This window comes from Eimeria mitis, genomic scaffold, assembly GCF_000499745.2.
Source record: "Eimeria mitis Houghton genomic scaffold, Emh_scaff256, whole genome shotgun sequence".
Taxonomy (NCBI): Eukaryota; Apicomplexa; class Conoidasida; order Eucoccidiorida; family Eimeriidae; genus Eimeria; species Eimeria mitis.
This window is the reverse complement of record NW_013570901.1, coordinates 7,114-24,616: the sequence shown is the minus strand read 5'-3', so window position 1 is coordinate 24,616 and position 17,503 is coordinate 7,114. Positions and strand designations below refer to the sequence as shown.

Below are 17,503 nucleotides of genomic sequence, written 5' to 3'. Positions count from 1 at the left end.
GAGTCACTTGGGCATGGGCATCGCATTTTGTTGAGTGAATATGCAACTTGCAGGATACTCTCTTTGTAATTGCTCGAGGGGGTTCGACGGATAATAACGTATTGTTTGATGTGAAAGAAAAGAGCTTCAATGAGCGTCTCAGCATCTTGCTGCGGTGAGCGCCCGCAACTCCTACGGATTTAAACACCTTTTCATTCCTTTCGCATGTTATGCACCAGCCGAAGCGGGAGGCAAGCAGTGTTCAACGCCAACGGCACCTTGTGTCCTGCTTGTCAGTTCGAACATGCGAAACTGCGGGGCTGCCTTCTTCAGGAAGCGACTCTTTAGCTGGGCCGCTGAAGTTGCCATTCAGGATCAACAGCCACAGCAAGTTTTGCAGGTAAGGCCGTGTTGGTGACATATCTTAAGAGAGTGAATGTTGCAAACGATGCGGCAAAATTGCCTTAGAGGAGCAGCTGACTACGGTGGTAATCCCTGGAATACATGAATTGGGTCTGTTTCAGGAAGTGTATCGGCTTCATGGAGATTGGTTGTTTTCGAAGAATATGCCTGAGAGGGCAGTAGAAATGTACATCAAGACAATTGGTGAGGCTGTCTCAGGACATTTCGCGCCATCCGTAGGTTCTCTGACAAAGACATCGGCCTGCTTACGCATGCATTTGAAAACCTTATGCTGTGTACGAAATTGGCTCAATAGGCTTTTTAGAACCGTCTGCCGTCATCCAAAAGTTCCTCGATGCTCAAGAATTGAGACACCTTGCCTTCTACTTGCTTCACCTTCACTTGGCAGGGTGTGCTATGCAGCAACACACTCTGCTCTTTTTCAAGTGCACTGCCAGGCTTAAGGACGATTCCCTCCTTGCCAGCTTTTTAGAAGACCCGCGCATCAGCAAGACCTGTTCCCTTACGGTTGCACTTAACGGATGCCGACTGAATGGTCAGTTCTGGTTTATTTCTCGAACATTTCCCCCCAGTATTGGGTATTTAATTACGANCACACATACTGGATCGATCACTCCGCTTTCTGGCCTTTGCTGCTCTGAACACACTTCTGTTTGCAGCAATGGCGCTTCTTGACCAGTCCCAATGCGCTGCATGCGAGAATGTATTGCTCAGGAGACACAGAACTCGCGTGTACAATAGCCAGTCGCCATGGATATCATGATGAGCATCTATCGTTGCTTTTGGAGACCCAGTGAGTCTACCGAAGACTTCGCCCGCCTTGTGGTTAGAAAACGACAAGACAGGGGTAGTCTCAGGATTGTAACGCTCTAAATACGTTTCGTGCTTTATGCTGCGCTTTTCTGGAGAAGCCGTTGTTGAGCTTGTCAACTCGATTGATCCTTTCAGGAATTTCAGAAAGGCAGTGGAGGTTTTGAAGCAAGTGGATGCGCCGACAGCGTGCTCGCTTTTGCTAAAGCACGGCAGCAGCCTTCTTCGACACAGCGCAACTGATGTTTTTCTTCTTCTCAGTCAATTTATAAAGGACTACCACACCAGGTTCGGCAGGCAGCATTGTTGCGGACGCTGCTCGAGCTAGCGGCACTGCGTACTTGGTCGTTGCTCCACTACCATTTCGCACCATGGTAGTTGCTCGGGCTGCTTTTGCTGTTTGCAGCGTTGAAGTCTTTATTCCGCTGTTTGTTGATGATTCCGACCTGTTGTTACTGTTCCTCTCCTCGCTGGTGCATGGGGTAACAGTGGCAAGACGCTTAGTCCCGCAGCATGAGGCCCTCTGCAATGACTTAAAACTGCAAGAGGCAATAGAAGAGGCGAGGTTGGCTATTTCGTCCACCCCTTCAATATTTGGGTGCAGCCCGTTTTCCTCGCTCCTGGAGTTGCTTTTGCGTAGGCTTTCATGCATTGGTGCTTCACGCAGGGACCGGCAGAAGCATTAGTAATCTGGTCACTATATACCTATCCTAGTTCCTCTTTCTGCTGCGTTGTAACAGCATATAGCTGTGGACCGGGAAGCACTTANTCGTCATGGTATGTTGCTGGAGGATCTATGAGCAGATTATCTGTGGTCGTTCAGGCAAATGGCGTGCAACTCATCACCCTGCCCTAGACAACACTGGTGTAGCCAGTTGCCTGTCCGAGGAGCGCGGGTGTCTCCAGGGCAAGGACTCTGGTGGCAAAGTTCCCGATGTTTCTTCTCTGTACACTGAAATACTCCTGAAAACTCTTAAGAGCCGACCCATGGTGAGTTTGCTATATTCCTCATTGGTCTGGTTTAGCGTTTCCTAGTTGAATTGCTTATTTCTAGCATATACCACTGCATATGCGCGGATCGCTGGATTGGTGTAGACTCACGAAGAGCAGTTTCGGTCAGCTCTTTTATGCACGATCTTCGGCTTTGAGGAGGGAATGATTCTCGAGTGCGAGAAACGACACGAGTTGCAGCTACCTGTAGCCTATTTTGAAGCCAGCAACGACATATCAAGCCTTCTTAGGTTCTGTATGAAGAACGGATCGAAAGCACCCACATTATGGACGCAAACGTTGAGCATTCTTGCTTCGTAAGTTTATGTTGTCAGAAGTGTTGCTGCTAAAGCGCCACATTCCTAGCAACGAGCAGGGTTTTTTTCCGCACAGTCACGGAATCTCCATGCAGCTGTTACTGTGTACCTTGTCAGTCAGAGAGGGACGGAGCGCCAAATCAGAGAAGTACTAATGCATATAGAGGTAAACCCTGATCGTCACTTGCTTGCTGAACAGAGCATATCCGCGTGTATATGCTCAAATATGTTGAGCCTATGGTCCTTGGTACTTTCACTGTCATCTCTACCTTGCTGCAGCGACATCGTCTACTGCCGGCGCTGACGGTGTTGGAGGTCCTGCAACAGAGCCCAGCTGTTACGCTGGATGCTGTCAAGGTAGAACAGCTTCCCCTTGCCCCATATTGCTGACGGCTCAGGAATTTTTCGTGAACCTCCTGGTATGGGATAGTTACGCTCATCGGTGGTGGAACTGCTCCCCACGATTGCCTTGTGCACAGGACTACTTCCTACGAGCGAGTGATGATCTCAGCGAGCAACTGGAACAATCTCAGGCGCTGCTGCAAAGCGACAGGGCCGAAGTTTCGCTTATGGCGGAGGAAATCGAGCGCTACAAAAGTAAAGGTGCGGGCGCATACAGTGAAAAACTCCGTCACTGCTGCGCACGTTTAGGTGGCTACTATGACCTGCGGAGCACGCACCGCTCTGCTCTGGAGTAAATTGTATGGATACCCCCGAAGATGAAGGTAGAGTGCAGCCATTATGTACTGGCACAGAGCAGGGAAGTTGGCACGCAACCACCCTTGTAGCTCTGGCATTCGTACTTGAGAATACTGGCACTTCTGGCTTGTTACTTCGATGTTTCAGCCCAGGTGTTTGAGTCGGAACGATGCGACTTTTGTTTCCTCCCAATTGAGCTACCTTCCATCCACTTCCGCTGTGGCCACTCGTTTCACATATACTGCTTGAGCAACAACAGCGACAACAAAGCCGGGATTCTCCAAGCGGACGGATTGTCGCACGAATCGTACTGTTGTGCTATCTGCACTCCACAGTTTAATGCCAAGCGAGTATGTTCACTCAGTGCGTTACCGGTGCGTTCTGTCGGCGTGTTAAGCGGATGCGCGTAGTTCACAATTAGTCCACTTATTCTAATGTGATTTTTCGCAGTTGCTGCTTTCACAAAGGGAAGCAGAGGCATGTAACACTGACGATTTCTTCAAGTTCCTTCGAGGATCAACAGATGGGTTTGATTTTATCTTGAGTTGTTTTGGCCGAGGCTTGTTCCCATCACGGCTGGTAAGCTGCACTGATTCCAGTGGGTTGAAGGCGAAGCCGTTATATAGACTTCCCTTCAAGTATTCCGTACAGCTTTGGGTACCTGACTACGTGGCTTTTGCAGAAGAAGATTGGACTTGTGACGAAAGACATGACAGGTCTGGATCCCCTTATTCGGAGTTACGCTTGCGCGGGAACTAACATTGTTGGAGACTTACTGGCAAGTCTCGAGCCCGCCGAACTTCCGCTGGAATAATGAAGTCTGGGACGATTACATCGTCGTGAAAATACTTTTCCTCCCCAAAACAGATAAAGGCGCACCTAATGCGTCTGAACGAATATCTCGAAAAGCTGGACGCTCATTTGCCCTATTGTGAAACTTTAGTTGTCGTATCTAGAGTACCATGGTAAAATGCACTGTCAGCTTATTAGTTGAGCGTTTCGTTGCCCTTAAGGTTCCGTCTACCTCTGACTGCGGATTGCAGTATCTGTTTTAGTTAGTCAGTGTTAGCTCCGCACCAGGTTGATGCATTTGGCAGTTCGCACGAATAAGCCAAGAAATTGGGAGCCTTTGATTGTTAAGCCCACACATGGGGGGGTTAAAACAACGATGAAAAACATCGCAGCAATTAGGTCGCACCCGCACTGTAACTTTAACTCGCAAGTAGGCTGCTTTGGTTAGGATGCCTCGGGGCTCTGTGTTGCACAGTTTGCTGCATAGTACTAAATGGAAACTTGCAAAAGACAGATCAGCAATGTGTCACGTTAAAAGTGACTACTAACTATCCAACAACAGGATACCATGAACTTCGCATCTATCAGTGTCGTAGTGGAAGACGTGATCCGGCCGTCAGCTGCTGTGCTCTCCTATCAGTGTCGTAGTGGAAGACGTGATCCGGCCGTCAGCTGCTGTGCTCTCCTCTTCCTCCTTAAGGCTGCGGCTGAGACGTGTTGCGCTTGAAGGATCCAACTTGAGTCATATCTTGCGTACCGCCGGGCACGAACCCTTGCTTGGCGAATTGCGATGATAGCTGGCAAACCAGAGGGCTCATTATCCCAACATTTTGGGCATTTCCTGACAAGATGTCGCTCATGGTGGTGGCGGGAATACCAGTGACGTCGGGATCAGCCCACCCAGGTGGCACGTGACCACCAAAGAATTTCTCTAGTCCAGAGGCATCACTTGTCATGATTCCATTGGAAAGGGCCTTCACAAACTCAGGAGCTTCCATGTTCGGGAGGGGAACAAACTGGTGGATTTCTATGGCATGTAGTTTGAAGGATATAGGGTCCAGCTCCCCTCCATACTCAGGTGGTTTGTTGACGGCGCCGCGGTAAACAACAGATGGCTCCAGCTCGTCGGACGGCTTGTCTTTCTCCTCTGGAATCCCTTCCACATCTGAANCATCGACACAGACACATATTCTACGCACCTGCTACACAGTGCATGTGGCACGCTAACCAGCGCGGTGTTTTTGGTCTCGCACCTGTAGGATTTTGGGGGGCTCCTTGATCTTCCGGTGCTCCTTGGCTCTGGAACGCAGCGGCGAAATCCGTCGGCATGTTTTCCGGGTATCCGAATTTTTCAGCAGCTGTGGGAGTCTGTGCCTCCTCTTTTTTTCCAGTTAGCCAGCTCCAAAAGCTTGGCTTCTTTTCGTTCAAGCGAGCCCCACTGCTTTTTGGCTTGTCGGATGAGCCAACCTGGGAGAGGAAGCAGGGGAACGCATGCATTGGCGTTTGAGGAAGCTGCTGTACGGCGTGGGACTGCTAAAGCACGGCCAGATTCTCACTAATTCCACGAAACTGAGGACAACTGAATCACCTGAGGAGTGGGCCTTGGGTAAACAGGGCCAGGAGGGAGCTGGGACAGGACGGCTTGACGAACAGGGCCGTCGCCGACGCTGTTCCCTCTAAGTACCCGTTCTTCAGTGTTGCTCTGGAACTGAGAGGCAAAGTCTTGTCCCAGTGGGTAGTTTACGTTAGCCTCAGTTAGCTGTGCAGATCCTGAAGCACATAACACCGGGGATACGCCGACATCTGATATTATATCTCCGGGAGAAACCGTACGTGTTAATATCAACAAATGCTATGAGAGTACAAGACAGTAGTGTATTGTACCTGGATAGAGTCTCTGCTGCTCGGCACGAACCGCCTTCTCCACGGTTCTGATATGGGGCTCCTGGTGAACTTGTGTGCAGCAGGCTGACCAGCCGCAGTAGGGATTCGATGTTTGGGGTTCATCTTGGACATAACGGGTTTCCGTGTATGGGACAATAAGGGGGGGAGGGCAATCAAGCTCAACGTCGAACTTAGGAACATATTTGTATACGGGAACATCTTGATACTTCTCTTTCCACTCGTACTGCATAACCTCTACCTCTTTAACGACTTCAGTCACCTTGGGGACAATTTTTTCCTTGACATCTACCACCACTTCCTTTTCAACGTAGGTATCCTTGTATTCTATTTGTGGCACTTCAATCTCGATTATTTGTTGCTCGCCTTCGTACTTGGGAACGGGCCTCGGCACCTCGCGTATGTCCCACTTGGGAACGAACTGCGGTGCATAGCCCACGTGGACCGGGACGTCGACATCTCTGCAAGCAGATGCAAAACCTCCAGGATGACATCCAGTTAAATCTTTGGACGGCAATCCCTGTACAAATGTGGTAACATTATTCAACTGTGTTTTTCTCACCTCTCTATGATTTTTTCAGTCTCAATGGCGACATTTTTCTCGCCACAGTCGACGCGAACTTTGGGAACATCGTGAACAGCAGATTGGTTATAGACCTTGGGAACAATGCAATCCTTGACCTCCACTTGCGGCACCTCTATGTACTTATCCCGCTTCTGGATTTCTTGGTACACAGGCACTGGGATGACAGGTTGGTCAGCCTGCAGGCGGATATGTGCCCTTTGCACCTGTTCAGCTTCGCATGTGAGCCCATCGCATGTAGGAGTTCCGCAAAACGGCACAGTGCCGCATCCCGAGTTTTCTTCTGACATCTTTTCTTCTCTGTGGACAGTGCGCTGGTGTGCTGTCGTTGTGCCGTGGGCACAGTCAAGTTGTGGATCTGAACTGTGGCGCACACGCAAATCACTTCACACAAATTGAACCACCATTTAACTACGCAATAATAATCGACATAAGCTTATGGGCTGCCAGTCGCGGTACGAGCACACGGCACACCACCAACTATCGATACAGCGACTCGACGGCGGCACGAGCCAGGGTGCAGGAAGTCAAGAAGAAATAACTATGCCAGAATGCGTAGAATTCACATATGACCTAACAAAAATCAAGCATTTGAAAGAGAACCAGCTCATCGCATCACGGTGGGATGGCGTCTCGCTCACGCGCTGCCTCGCCATGTGGAAGTTGAGACGGCAGATGCAGCTGTTTGTGCACCTAGCGCTTTCTCGGTTGTTCCCGTTAATATCCCCTCCAAATATACATGAATTAAGCTATACGCATGAAAGAAGCATGGATAGTTACTGTCTGAACCCCTCCTACAGGCCGCCTGACAACCAAGCAGGTCCACGATACTCGACAAAACAGTCGGCAACACGCTTGCTGTGCTGAACTTACCTAATATGCAGCAATCTTCGGTGAAAGTCTTCCTCCATCCACCGTATTTGAGGATTCTCTCGTTCTTTTCCCTCAAATCACAGTTTTACTGAGGCCACAACGATGGACGGACGAGGCAGCCAGCCTACCTGCAGCAAGCCAGGGCTTGAGTGAGCATCGGCGGCAGCGACACCACCAGCAGCAGGACCAGGTCATACAAGCCTGCCCCCGTTACGTGAACTCACAAGAACAATAGCCCACTAAATTTTAAATATACATTATTTTCAAGGTGTAATCTTTACTTCCCTGTCTAATATTCGGCTTTTATCCGATACTCAAGCTGCCTTGGTTCGTGGTCGTTTCCAACGGATGCATGGTTAGGTGGAAGACTGCCTGTTTGAAGGAGTTGTACTATTCTCAAGAACAAACATTTAAATAATTCTATCGTCCGAATTTACGGTATATATATCAGTCGATCTGATTGAGCCACTTTACCCCCATGTGCCGTGCCCGCCGATTCGCAGCGGTCCTGGTCCACCACGCTTGAGCCGCGCCGAGCCAGGCGCAACAGCCATTCATGTCTCCCTCATGAGAGAGTCCAGTGCTTTGAACTTCTCACGTTTTCCTATTCATAGTTCGCTAGATGTTTTGAAGTCTTCGAAGTCTGACTCCGCTTTTGTGAGTACACGCACAATGAATTGATATCCCGTCCTCGCACCACTGGCTCTGCATTCGCCTCTCCCAATTCTGCGCTTCACTGCACATTCAAGCGTTTCTATCCATATTTTGTATATTGATTTCTCTCTATAGGCTTGTTAGAGCTACTGTTGTCGCCTGTTACGTCGATAAGATGCCGACCACGGAGGTGACTTTGCTCCTCAGCGACTGGACTAAGGGGAATAACGGCAAGAAGCTCGAGTTGCCTCATATTCCAATGGACGCGACCATACTAGATGTAAAAAAATCTGTCTTAGAGGCGCTTAATGCTGCTGATTTACAGCCAGAAGCCATATTGCTGTTCATCGGGACTCTCCAGCTTCGAGACGAAAAACTGCTCAAGGACTACAACAAATCTGGCCGCTCCAAGCTATCCATAGATGTCTACGAACGTGTAGATATGAACCTCAAGGTCAAGACCCTGCAGCGTAAGCGGCCTTTTTGTCGTCTCACCTCATGTTCCTTTCTCAACCTTGTCTCACCTCTCCCACGTAGCCTGGTCAAATAGGTCACAGAAATCTGCAGAGCAATTTGCACTGCATGCATCCGCAGATTGTGGATCTGGTGGATGCGTCTGCATACCAATCTGGTCTTTTCTTTGTCGCCAAACGATAAAAATAACTATTGGTGATCATGAGACTGTTGGCGACCTGAAGAGGAGGATTGCAGAGGAGTTGGACGACCCAAACAGGTATGAATGCTGTGACGTTGGTGAGAGATCTCTCGAATGCTTCTGGTCTCGTTGCGGTGTGAAGCATATCCATATTATGGGCGTGGCGACTGCAGTTGTGTGCTCATCCCAGGTACAAACAAGATAACATCAAGCTGACATTCATGAGTAATATGCTTTTCGACGACTCGCAAGTCCTCAAGGACGCAGGGATACACAATGACGACACAATTAACTTGCTGGTTGACTGCTGCTACTGGAAGAAGTCACGTAAAACTGACAATGATGCAGCTGCTTCGGCTCCACCCAAGGCGGAAGAAGATGCAGCAGAAGGCGGACAAGACGCCGCCGAAGACGAGGGCGCTGCAGAAGAGGCGGCTGCAGAACACGGCAACAACGAGGATGGAGCAGAAGCGGAAGGCCCTCAAGGCGTGCAAGATGAGGCAAAGCCAAGCATGGAACACCAGTAGTGCCTGACCCCGTACGTGCACGCGCTGCACCAACGCGGACTCCAAGCCACTCTAGTTACATATCCATTGCATTTCCCTTGTCTTGGTTGGACCATATTTTAATGGTGGGGGACGCTAGTACTGCTTCCCTCGAAAGTTGTCGCCATTTTGCCTCATGCTTCGCTCTGTCTTCTCACCAATTTGGTTGTGACTGCAAACCTTTTGAACTCAAACTGGTCAGAACTGCGACAGCTGACTATGTTTGAGAATNTTTGGTTGTGACTGCAAACCTTTTGAACTCAAACTGGTCAGAACTGCGACAGCTGACTATGTTTGAGAATCAAGGTGTCTTCTGAATGGCACGAAAGGCGATGAAAAATCCCGAATTGCCCGGCCGTCAACTCCTTCGGAGCTTGCCAACTGCTGGTGCACTTATTTGAATAACCACTTTGCGCTGTCTAGCGGCACTCTAATTCCCATTCCCACGGGCAGTTCTGTTGCGGGATAGTCTAGAAAGCACCACTCTGGAAGGAGTCAGAAGAGCAAATGATAGGAGAACGAAATGACTGAGTTTTAGGCGTCTGAAATGCGTCGAAGAGCATCGTTAAACAGTGCAGTCGACAGCAATCAAGCAGCCTTCAGTCCTTCGGGGCCAAGCGTATTTATTTAGGTAGTATTAGTTAGTTAGTATTCTTTAGTATTCTTCGTTAGTATTCTCCTCTTCCGCATCACTTTCTTGTCCCTCTTCTTTCGACTCTGCTAGTTTCTCCTCTTCCGCTTCTACTTCTTCCTCATTTTCGGAGATCGTCGCTGCTTTTGCAATGCTTGTAACTTTCTGCGCTTTCTCGGATATCNTTCTTCCTCATTTTCGGAGATCGTCGCTGCTTTTGCAATGCTTGTAACTTTCTGCGCTTTCTCGGATATCTCCAGTGCTGCTTTTGCGATTGCCGGCTCGTCGGGCTGTTGCGCAGCCTCTCTTGTGAACTTTTGGACGTCGAACGTGATATGTTCCCCTTTAAGTGTGCGCTCTAGCTTCTGTGTCATTATGTCACTCAGAAGGCCTTCTTACCCACGGGTTGGTCCATGCCATTAACCTGACGCCGGGTATGGATTGAGCTAATGTGGGGTACAAGATTCCCAGAACCTGCTTGCCTTGACTCGGAACTGGTGCTTTTCGTCGACAGAAAGATCAACATTTACTGCAGCCTTTGTTTGCTCTTCCGGCGTTTTGGGTGGTGGCTGTTGAATGGGAAGTTCAGAAGCAGAGGCTACATTTATACCTATCTAGGCAACGCACCGGTGGAGGGGGTATTTCTATCACTGCTTCTGTTACCACGCAATGTATGTGCTTTGTTACCAATTATATCTCGTAAAGTGACTCTTTAATACCTTTTTCAGCTGCTTGAATGCTGGGGAGAGTCCCTGAGATCCCCAGATATGGACGATCAGTCGTGTCGTTTCCAAAAACGATTCTCACCTTTGAGACCCATATGCCTGCAGAACCAGGCTTCTGAGAGCGCTGATAAAATATATTTTGATTAGACACGAGACATGTGAAGTCCCTTGAACCTGCAGCCGCTCACCGTCAATCCAGCTATCACGAGCACTCTGTGACGGGGCGCACAAGACCTGCTCCGCGCCTCTGTAGTTGAANCAGTCCCACAATTAGGGGAGTCTTCTGTCGCTTTGATGGGGAGGTCCACACCTTCCCAAAAGAACGTGCTGCTCATGCAGAAGTCGACTGTTTGAACGTCGATGAGGAAATCATCACAAATTTTTCCCTAACTTTTTAAGCACTTGGTTGTGGTAAATTGTGAGCGCAGATCCAGTGATTTGCGCCGTGTTGCTAAGTTGAAGAATAGTTGGAAAAGAAGCATATGGGCAAGGTCGTGAACATCCAACCTTAAGCTGTTGTGGAGAATTTCGTCAGGCTGGAATCCGTGAGACAGTCATTTTGAAAAGCAGAAATCAAAGTAGGAGGCGCAGTTCATTGACTCACGTCAGGCACGAAATGCAACGCCCCAATCTTGAGGATTTCACACTCTATCGTGAAGGGCAGTAGTGTGCGTCATGCAGCAGTGTAACTGTATAAGCTGCTATACCTGCAACAGAGCTTTCTTCGCCACTGGATGCTGAGAGCCTCGCTGCCTCCACTAGCGACTTGATCCGAGCAGCCTCATCTGGCATTTAGCAAGAATTTAGGCCAAAGAGCGTTGAGTTAAAATTGCAGAACGTACGCTCCTGTTTTTCGGCTTCGGCTAGCAACAATGCAGCTTGTTTCATGTTATACCTAAATGTTGCACGCATCTGAAGATACCATTCCAGAATATTTATTTCCTTCTTCTCACTGTCGAAGCACTGAGTCTTCAGTTGTGCTTGCCGTAGCTCCAGATTCTGGAAGCAGTTCGGAATCGCTACCTCTGCTGCCTGATTGTGACAATGCCCTGCGCATAAAACCAATCATGCCCTTTACTCAAGCAGAACCCCCTCACGGCGAGCAGCTGCCATTGACTGGGCTGCTAGTTCTCGTTTTCGTCGAGCGAGCAACACCAGCCTGTCGTAGCGGTCTGTATTCAAAACCTAAGGGTGCATGTGAAAAGTACAATTCAGCTGTCAATGCAAATAAATTAACCTCAAACTGAGCTCGTAGGTCATCGTGCAGATCAGCTGTCACATCATCCGCTGCTTTGGCCTGCACAGAGAGGAACCTAGCGGCAGCTGAAGCTGCCTTCGGAATCGAAGAAAGTCATTCACAATCAAGAAGCTTTCACTTGAAGGTTGCCTACAGCCTGTGGCTTCATCCCCAAGGCGAATAGTTCCATGATTCCTCTTGGAAATCCAACATCAACGTCTACTGCTGCACAAAGTTGCAGCATTGGGTACCAGGCCCACGGCACCAATCTAAGCATGGTTTTAGATGCTTGGCTGCTGGCCGTACACTGCTCCAGCTACGTCGAAAACGTGAGCTCCAGCTGGCCCACACTTATAGAACGCTTTCAAGGATATGAGCGCACTCCCTTCTATTCCCAAGTGGACGTCAGAGCTGCAGTTGACCGAGTGGCAGTCGGCTGTTCTCCGGCGTCGGCTAGTCGATGGGTCGAGCAAAAAGGAAGAAATTAGTCGTCAATGTGGTGCATGACAATCCACACGATGAACCTCACGCATTTAAGTCTATCAACCTTGAGAAAACAAAATGAGCATTATTGGTGCACGTCACTGACGCGGTTGAAACTCGCAGCGTCTTCGTACACCCGAACGTGCTCAAGCGGATACGTCCTGGGCTAAGCAAATAATTCATAATTGAGAATCTTGAACGAATCGATAATCACACGGAATATGTGATCCAACGACGCTGAAGTGCTCGTCTGTAAACCACTCAACCCAGAGATTTCATTTGTTCTTTCATTCATGGAGACGACAACATCCGCGCGATGCTCTGAACAGATCAACCGCCGCACAATTTAGGACACTCTCATGGACTACGCGGGGAACAAGTATCCGCTCACGATGGAATTAAAAGTCCGTACTACCAAGATGAATTAGAGGAAAAGCGCGTGATGCTGAGGAGAGCGTTTGCTCACTAGAACCAACCCTACGACTAACCTGGAACTCGTATAACTGCCATGCGCACGCGTACATGATCAGGGGACCCAGCCCCTTTTTTTCTCACNCAAAGAAGAGATAAAGATTCCCAGGCCTCACCAAGTCATCTCGTTCACGAAAAACCACCGAACAGCTATGCGCTATGTATACCTTTGCAAGGAGTGTCCGATGGAAAGTAAGGAAACGCCGGGTGACATGGCGGCTTCCACTCTGAAAACTAGACAGGGGAAACTCCCTTACTGTCCAGTCATTGGAGATTCTCCCTTCGGTGAAGTCGATGATTCCACAATTCGTGACGACAACGCAGAATTTGCTTCCATGAGGTCGTTGAAAAAGAACCTGTTACGATCCACAGATGCGCAAACAGACTTGTCAATAAGTCATACGAAGGCACTTGTTCAACAGAGAGAAAGAAAGCAGAGAGTGGGCTTTCTGCTCGTCCATACCACTGCCATGCTACCTTTCACGCAGTGGGCAAACCGGTTGGCGCACTCTGCAGCACTCGCATCTGGTACATGTTGATATTCCAAGATTTCGATGATCACACTTATGCTCCCATCGTCGTTAACAAAGGCTTCTTGCTGATCAGGAACGACCATGATTTTGCTGCAAATCGAAAAGCACGCAATATATGGGGTCATAAAAGTACCAGCCAGACACAATTTCCGGCGGATCCCCAAATACATGCATACCTGCGTGTGGCAGTTGTTTTGTAGCCACGTCAGTTAACGTTGCCACACGGATACCCAGAAGTAGAGTAAACTCAGAAGGAGAATACAGACGGCATAAGTTTACCTCATGTCGTCCAAAGAATCGGGAATTTCGCAGGCCATTGCACCGCCAAAAAGGGCGCGAGACCGAAAGTTTGGCGCAGGAACGGACATCTCTGCCGTGCCACACGCTCCATAAAGCATCAAATGCGGCAATTTGCGGTAGTAAGCAGGACGTTGAATTCGGAGATTGCTATCCACCTAACCAAGCAGATTCGTCGGACGCGGGAAAGTTGCATTCTTCGGTGAAAGCGCAGAGGTGTACTGCACGGTCACGCAAGGATACTGCACAACCACGACATTACATAGCAATAACAACCTAGAAAAGACACGAACTTCCTCCTCTACGAAGGAAGACTTCACGCGGGAGCCTGATGCAGCCTGTGAGCATGCCCGAATACGTTATGATCGCGCACGCCGTGCATGAACTGTCCGGCACTCCTATAAAATCAAAATTCGAATTCTAAACAAGAAATACAGCACAAAAACTGGCTGTGCGAGGAGCGCATTATAACTCGCTACTTCCAAGAAGTTGTCGACGAGCAACACTGGTTGGCTTTTAGGGCTGGCGAGCATTCGGCATGAAACGGGTTTACTGAAAACCCTGCATTGGCTGCCTTCTAAGCTTATGCCAGCTTGTAGGATGACCTTCTTGAAGTTAGTGAATGCATTTTTTACTTGCGTGCAGGCGGCCTCCTGACGGCCGAGCAACTTTTCTGTGTCAGACCAAAGCATGCCTGCCTATGCGCGCTTACGGGGCTGCACTGTACTAGGAGTTACAGCAGGCTGCGCTAAAGCTTATGAAATACCGCATCCTCTCCGCAGGAACCGCAGCTGTAGTATGCTCTTTCCGTTGGAACGTGTAGTTCTACTTGCACGCAGGTTGGATACAGGAGCCCCGGTAAGTAATGTAGCAGGAGTTAGCGCTAAAGCTTTCACCCGGCTTTGGCACATCGCGTGTAAACGCTTGCAAGCGTTGTACAAGTACGTTCAGAGGTAAAGCATGCAGCAAAAGAAGCTTTGCTGAAGCTTCCTTACGTGCACGCGTGGGGCTGGCTTGTACTACCAGCCGCAGCGGGGTGCGCTCCAACCCCATTTCTGGCTGTCTCCTCCTCGCAACACCTAGGCCCTGAACCCAATGCCCAGGATGCTTAGNAATCATCAATTGTCTACAATATTAGTGCACACATCAGAAGGGGGGATTGGTACACTATTGTGGAGTTGTACTGCAGCACGAGGTGCATCAAGAAGAACTGCAGTTCACCAGAAACTGGCTCCTCTCATGTCCCGGTGTCTGCGCGAAGTTGGTTATCTGGATCCCTATTTCCGTGCAGGCTCGCTACTGAAGGCAACATAAGTGCTTTACAATTGTTTGTAGTAATAGCGCATGCACCAAAAAGGTATTGCTTGTGCATCAATGTGGGTTTGCCTTGTAGCACGAGTTGCAGTGAGGTGCAGTGAAACTCATGTCAGGCCACTTACTTGCTCACCTCCGGCCCCACGCCCGTGCGCCGCCAGCCCCTGGCCACTTGCGGATAGAGGTCATCTGCCCTTTAAAAGCACTTATCTTGAGTATTTTGAGTCTTTTGCACATCGCGACGGTCCTCGATTAGCACTTTCGTTAAATCTCTGCAACAGACCCAGCATCCCAAACAATTGTGCTGGTGTGCTCAAATTGCCCGTCCTCTGGCGGAGACGTTGGAGCCGGAGTTGGTCCATTTGTGGAACAGACATTTTATGCCATTTGGATCCACTGAAGCTCGCGAATTCCATCTGATAAGATCGAACACTCTCGTTACACGTGGTAGAAACGCATGGTTTGGCAGTGCAGGTAGGGCAGCGAAAGCAGCACCAACACCTAGGCGCCCCACTGCATATCACCGAAAAGTAACGAAGGCGCTCTGCGCGAGAAAGCCTCTCGCCGTTTTCCATAGAATATGCATCCAAAAATCAGTCACTTCTCCCACGTAGTGGAAGCTGATTAGGGTGTGTCCAGCGGCAGGAAGGCGAGCAACGGCTAGGCGCGCTGTTGCATTGAAAGAAGCGCAGTATCCGCTTACCAGCCAGCAACAGATACCCTTACAGCGGAAAAAATTCGCCTTGAAGACATCCCTCGACACCCGATATTAAATGGACGCCGCTAGGCGGCTCCAGTGGAGAAGTTTCTTGCCGCTCAGGAAATATACTCTCGTCTTCAGAATGCACCTGACGAGGTACACTTGCTCTTGGAATTAACTTTATTGGAGGGGGCCAAGGCAACAGTCCCAATTTTCCGGAGCACACACGCATTATGAAGGCTTTCGGAGACAGGCTGTCATGGACGTTTATCAACAGGCCGGCAGCGGAACCGCCTAAGGTAGAATTAAGGTAATGTAAACAAGGGAAACAGTCAAGCGCGACGGTCAATAGAGTTTTACACCCAGATACCTGCCCCTGGTGAACAGCATTCCAACAATTAACTCGAAGCTCCTAGATCAATGATTCTTAGCAGGATTGTCCGCTGGAGAGAGGCAGCGGGTCATGGGCTAGACAGCGCCCTTGTTCGTATTAGCTTAACCAAAGCGGGAAAAGGGTGACAGTCGTCGAGATGGTGGAGTACCGATGCGTTCGACAGAAAACGCGACACTCCCACAGCCCTAGCTGCCCTAGCTGCGAAGAAAAAAACCTTCAAGAATGACCCAGATATAAGGCCCATGGATTTGAGGGCTATCAGTGCCAGCCACTCCCATAAGAGGAAAGAAGCGACACCAGCACTCAGAAGGCCAGGGCAACATGCGTCACATAACTCAAGATCGCAGGCTCGTGAACGGAATTAAAGAACTGGAAAGGAAATGATTTGAACGTGCTTAGACGAACAAACAAAGCGATCAAGAAGACGCCATGGCCATCCTGAATGCGGCGTACTGATGGGATATTGCACCCAACCTGTTTAGAACCGCATTGTGATAGTCCCCTCGCTAATCAAAGTGATATAACTGGTTTTATGCCCCTAAACATCATCAGGTTTTGTCTCACAATTCCACTTGATCATTGCCTTTAACTGATTTGTAGAAAGGAGCTGTTTCCACCTTTCCTCAGTGCCGCATGCGCAGTGGTGTTGTTGGCTGCCACAATGACCACTTCTGCACTGCACCCGTATTATTCCCCATAAATTACTTTAACTAAACGTGTTTGTAATTTCAAATGTGTTTGGCGACATGTTTTTTTGACGCCACAGTAGCATCCCTCACGACAATCCACCATGTGTAGTGCTCGGGACTGGTTCGCCCTAAAGCGTTGCTGTCTTNAGGCTCGTCGCGCTTATCTTTTGTCAGTTATTCCATTTTCCTCTAATCCATCTACGTCTGCCCGATTATTTCCTTCTTTCTATTGTATTTCGTCTGACAGGTGGGTTGATTTTCGTGCTGCGCAGAACATGCGGGGGCTGAAGCTGTGGCAGCCGCAACTGAATATCCCCACTGAATGAACTCTCCCGCTTACCTAAGCTCGTATTACTGGTCAGTATTTAGTAGCCAAATGAATGCAGGCGGCGAAGCATATTTAATATCTGGACCCGTGGCGAGGGGTGCAACCTACCTGCTTTTTGATCAGTGAAGCGTCTGAGATTATGCTCCTCCAACGGCAGATTGGGGACGATAATCGGGTGAACACGTAGGCGTCGACTGTTGAATGCAAGTTAAACCACAAGCATGGAGAGCATTACGATGGTATGAAAATTTTGCGGTGGGCCAGTTCATCACCGCTAGATATTCGACGGGCGACTCAGTAGATGGAGTGTATGCAGCCGCTAGAAGACACTCTTGACGCCTAGCTGCCTGGGAAGCAATGGAAGTGTACTTTGCTCAGCTCACATAACAGTACTTGCATCCCTTTTATTCAGAGTACTGGAGGCAGCTTCTGAAGTAGAAGGGAGCGATGATACTCCAACGCAGTGGAGAGGCGCTGCC

The 17,503-nt window shown here is 49.2% G+C and overlaps 4 protein-coding genes across 4 annotated transcripts; 2 read left to right on the top strand and 2 right to left on the bottom strand.

The window, feature by feature from the left end:
- Positions 1-283: 283 nt before the first annotated feature.
- EMH_0005600 (uncharacterized protein) lies at positions 284-4,032 on the top strand (the record flags this gene model as incomplete). The annotated part of the gene is made up of 12 exons (XM_013497246.1): positions 284-379; positions 504-585; positions 791-937; positions 1,117-1,195; positions 1,351-1,500; positions 1,619-1,777; positions 2,004-2,202; positions 2,799-2,876; positions 2,999-3,122; positions 3,366-3,568; positions 3,669-3,797; positions 3,901-4,032. 12 exons carry the CDS (start codon positions 284-286, stop codon positions 4,030-4,032), a joined length of 1,578 nt encoding a protein of 525 aa, XP_013352700.1.
- A 673-nt stretch (positions 4,033-4,705) lies between these two features.
- On the bottom strand, positions 4,706-6,785 carry EMH_0005590 (uncharacterized protein; the record flags this gene model as incomplete). Its single annotated transcript, XM_013497245.1, has 5 exons — positions 4,706-5,175; positions 5,264-5,477; positions 5,599-5,780; positions 5,895-6,373; positions 6,475-6,785. The coding sequence occupies 5 exons, from the start codon at positions 6,783-6,785 to the stop codon at positions 4,706-4,708; spliced, it is 1,656 nt and encodes a 551-aa protein (XP_013352699.1).
- Positions 6,786-8,197: 1,412 nt separating this feature from the next.
- EMH_0005570 (ubiquitin, putative) lies at positions 8,198-9,204 on the top strand (the record flags this gene model as incomplete). Its single annotated transcript, XM_013497244.1, has 3 exons — positions 8,198-8,492; positions 8,617-8,755; positions 8,868-9,204. 3 exons carry the CDS (start codon positions 8,198-8,200, stop codon positions 9,202-9,204), a joined length of 771 nt encoding a protein of 256 aa, XP_013352698.1.
- A 2,393-nt stretch (positions 9,205-11,597) lies between these two features.
- Positions 11,598-13,619, bottom strand: EMH_0005560 (mog1 protein, putative; the record flags this gene model as incomplete). The annotated part of the gene is made up of 5 exons (XM_013497243.1): positions 11,598-11,627; positions 11,816-11,875; positions 13,027-13,125; positions 13,233-13,392; positions 13,582-13,619. 5 exons carry the CDS (start codon positions 13,617-13,619, stop codon positions 11,598-11,600), a joined length of 387 nt encoding a protein of 128 aa, XP_013352697.1.
- Positions 13,620-17,503: the final 3,884 nt, after the last annotated feature.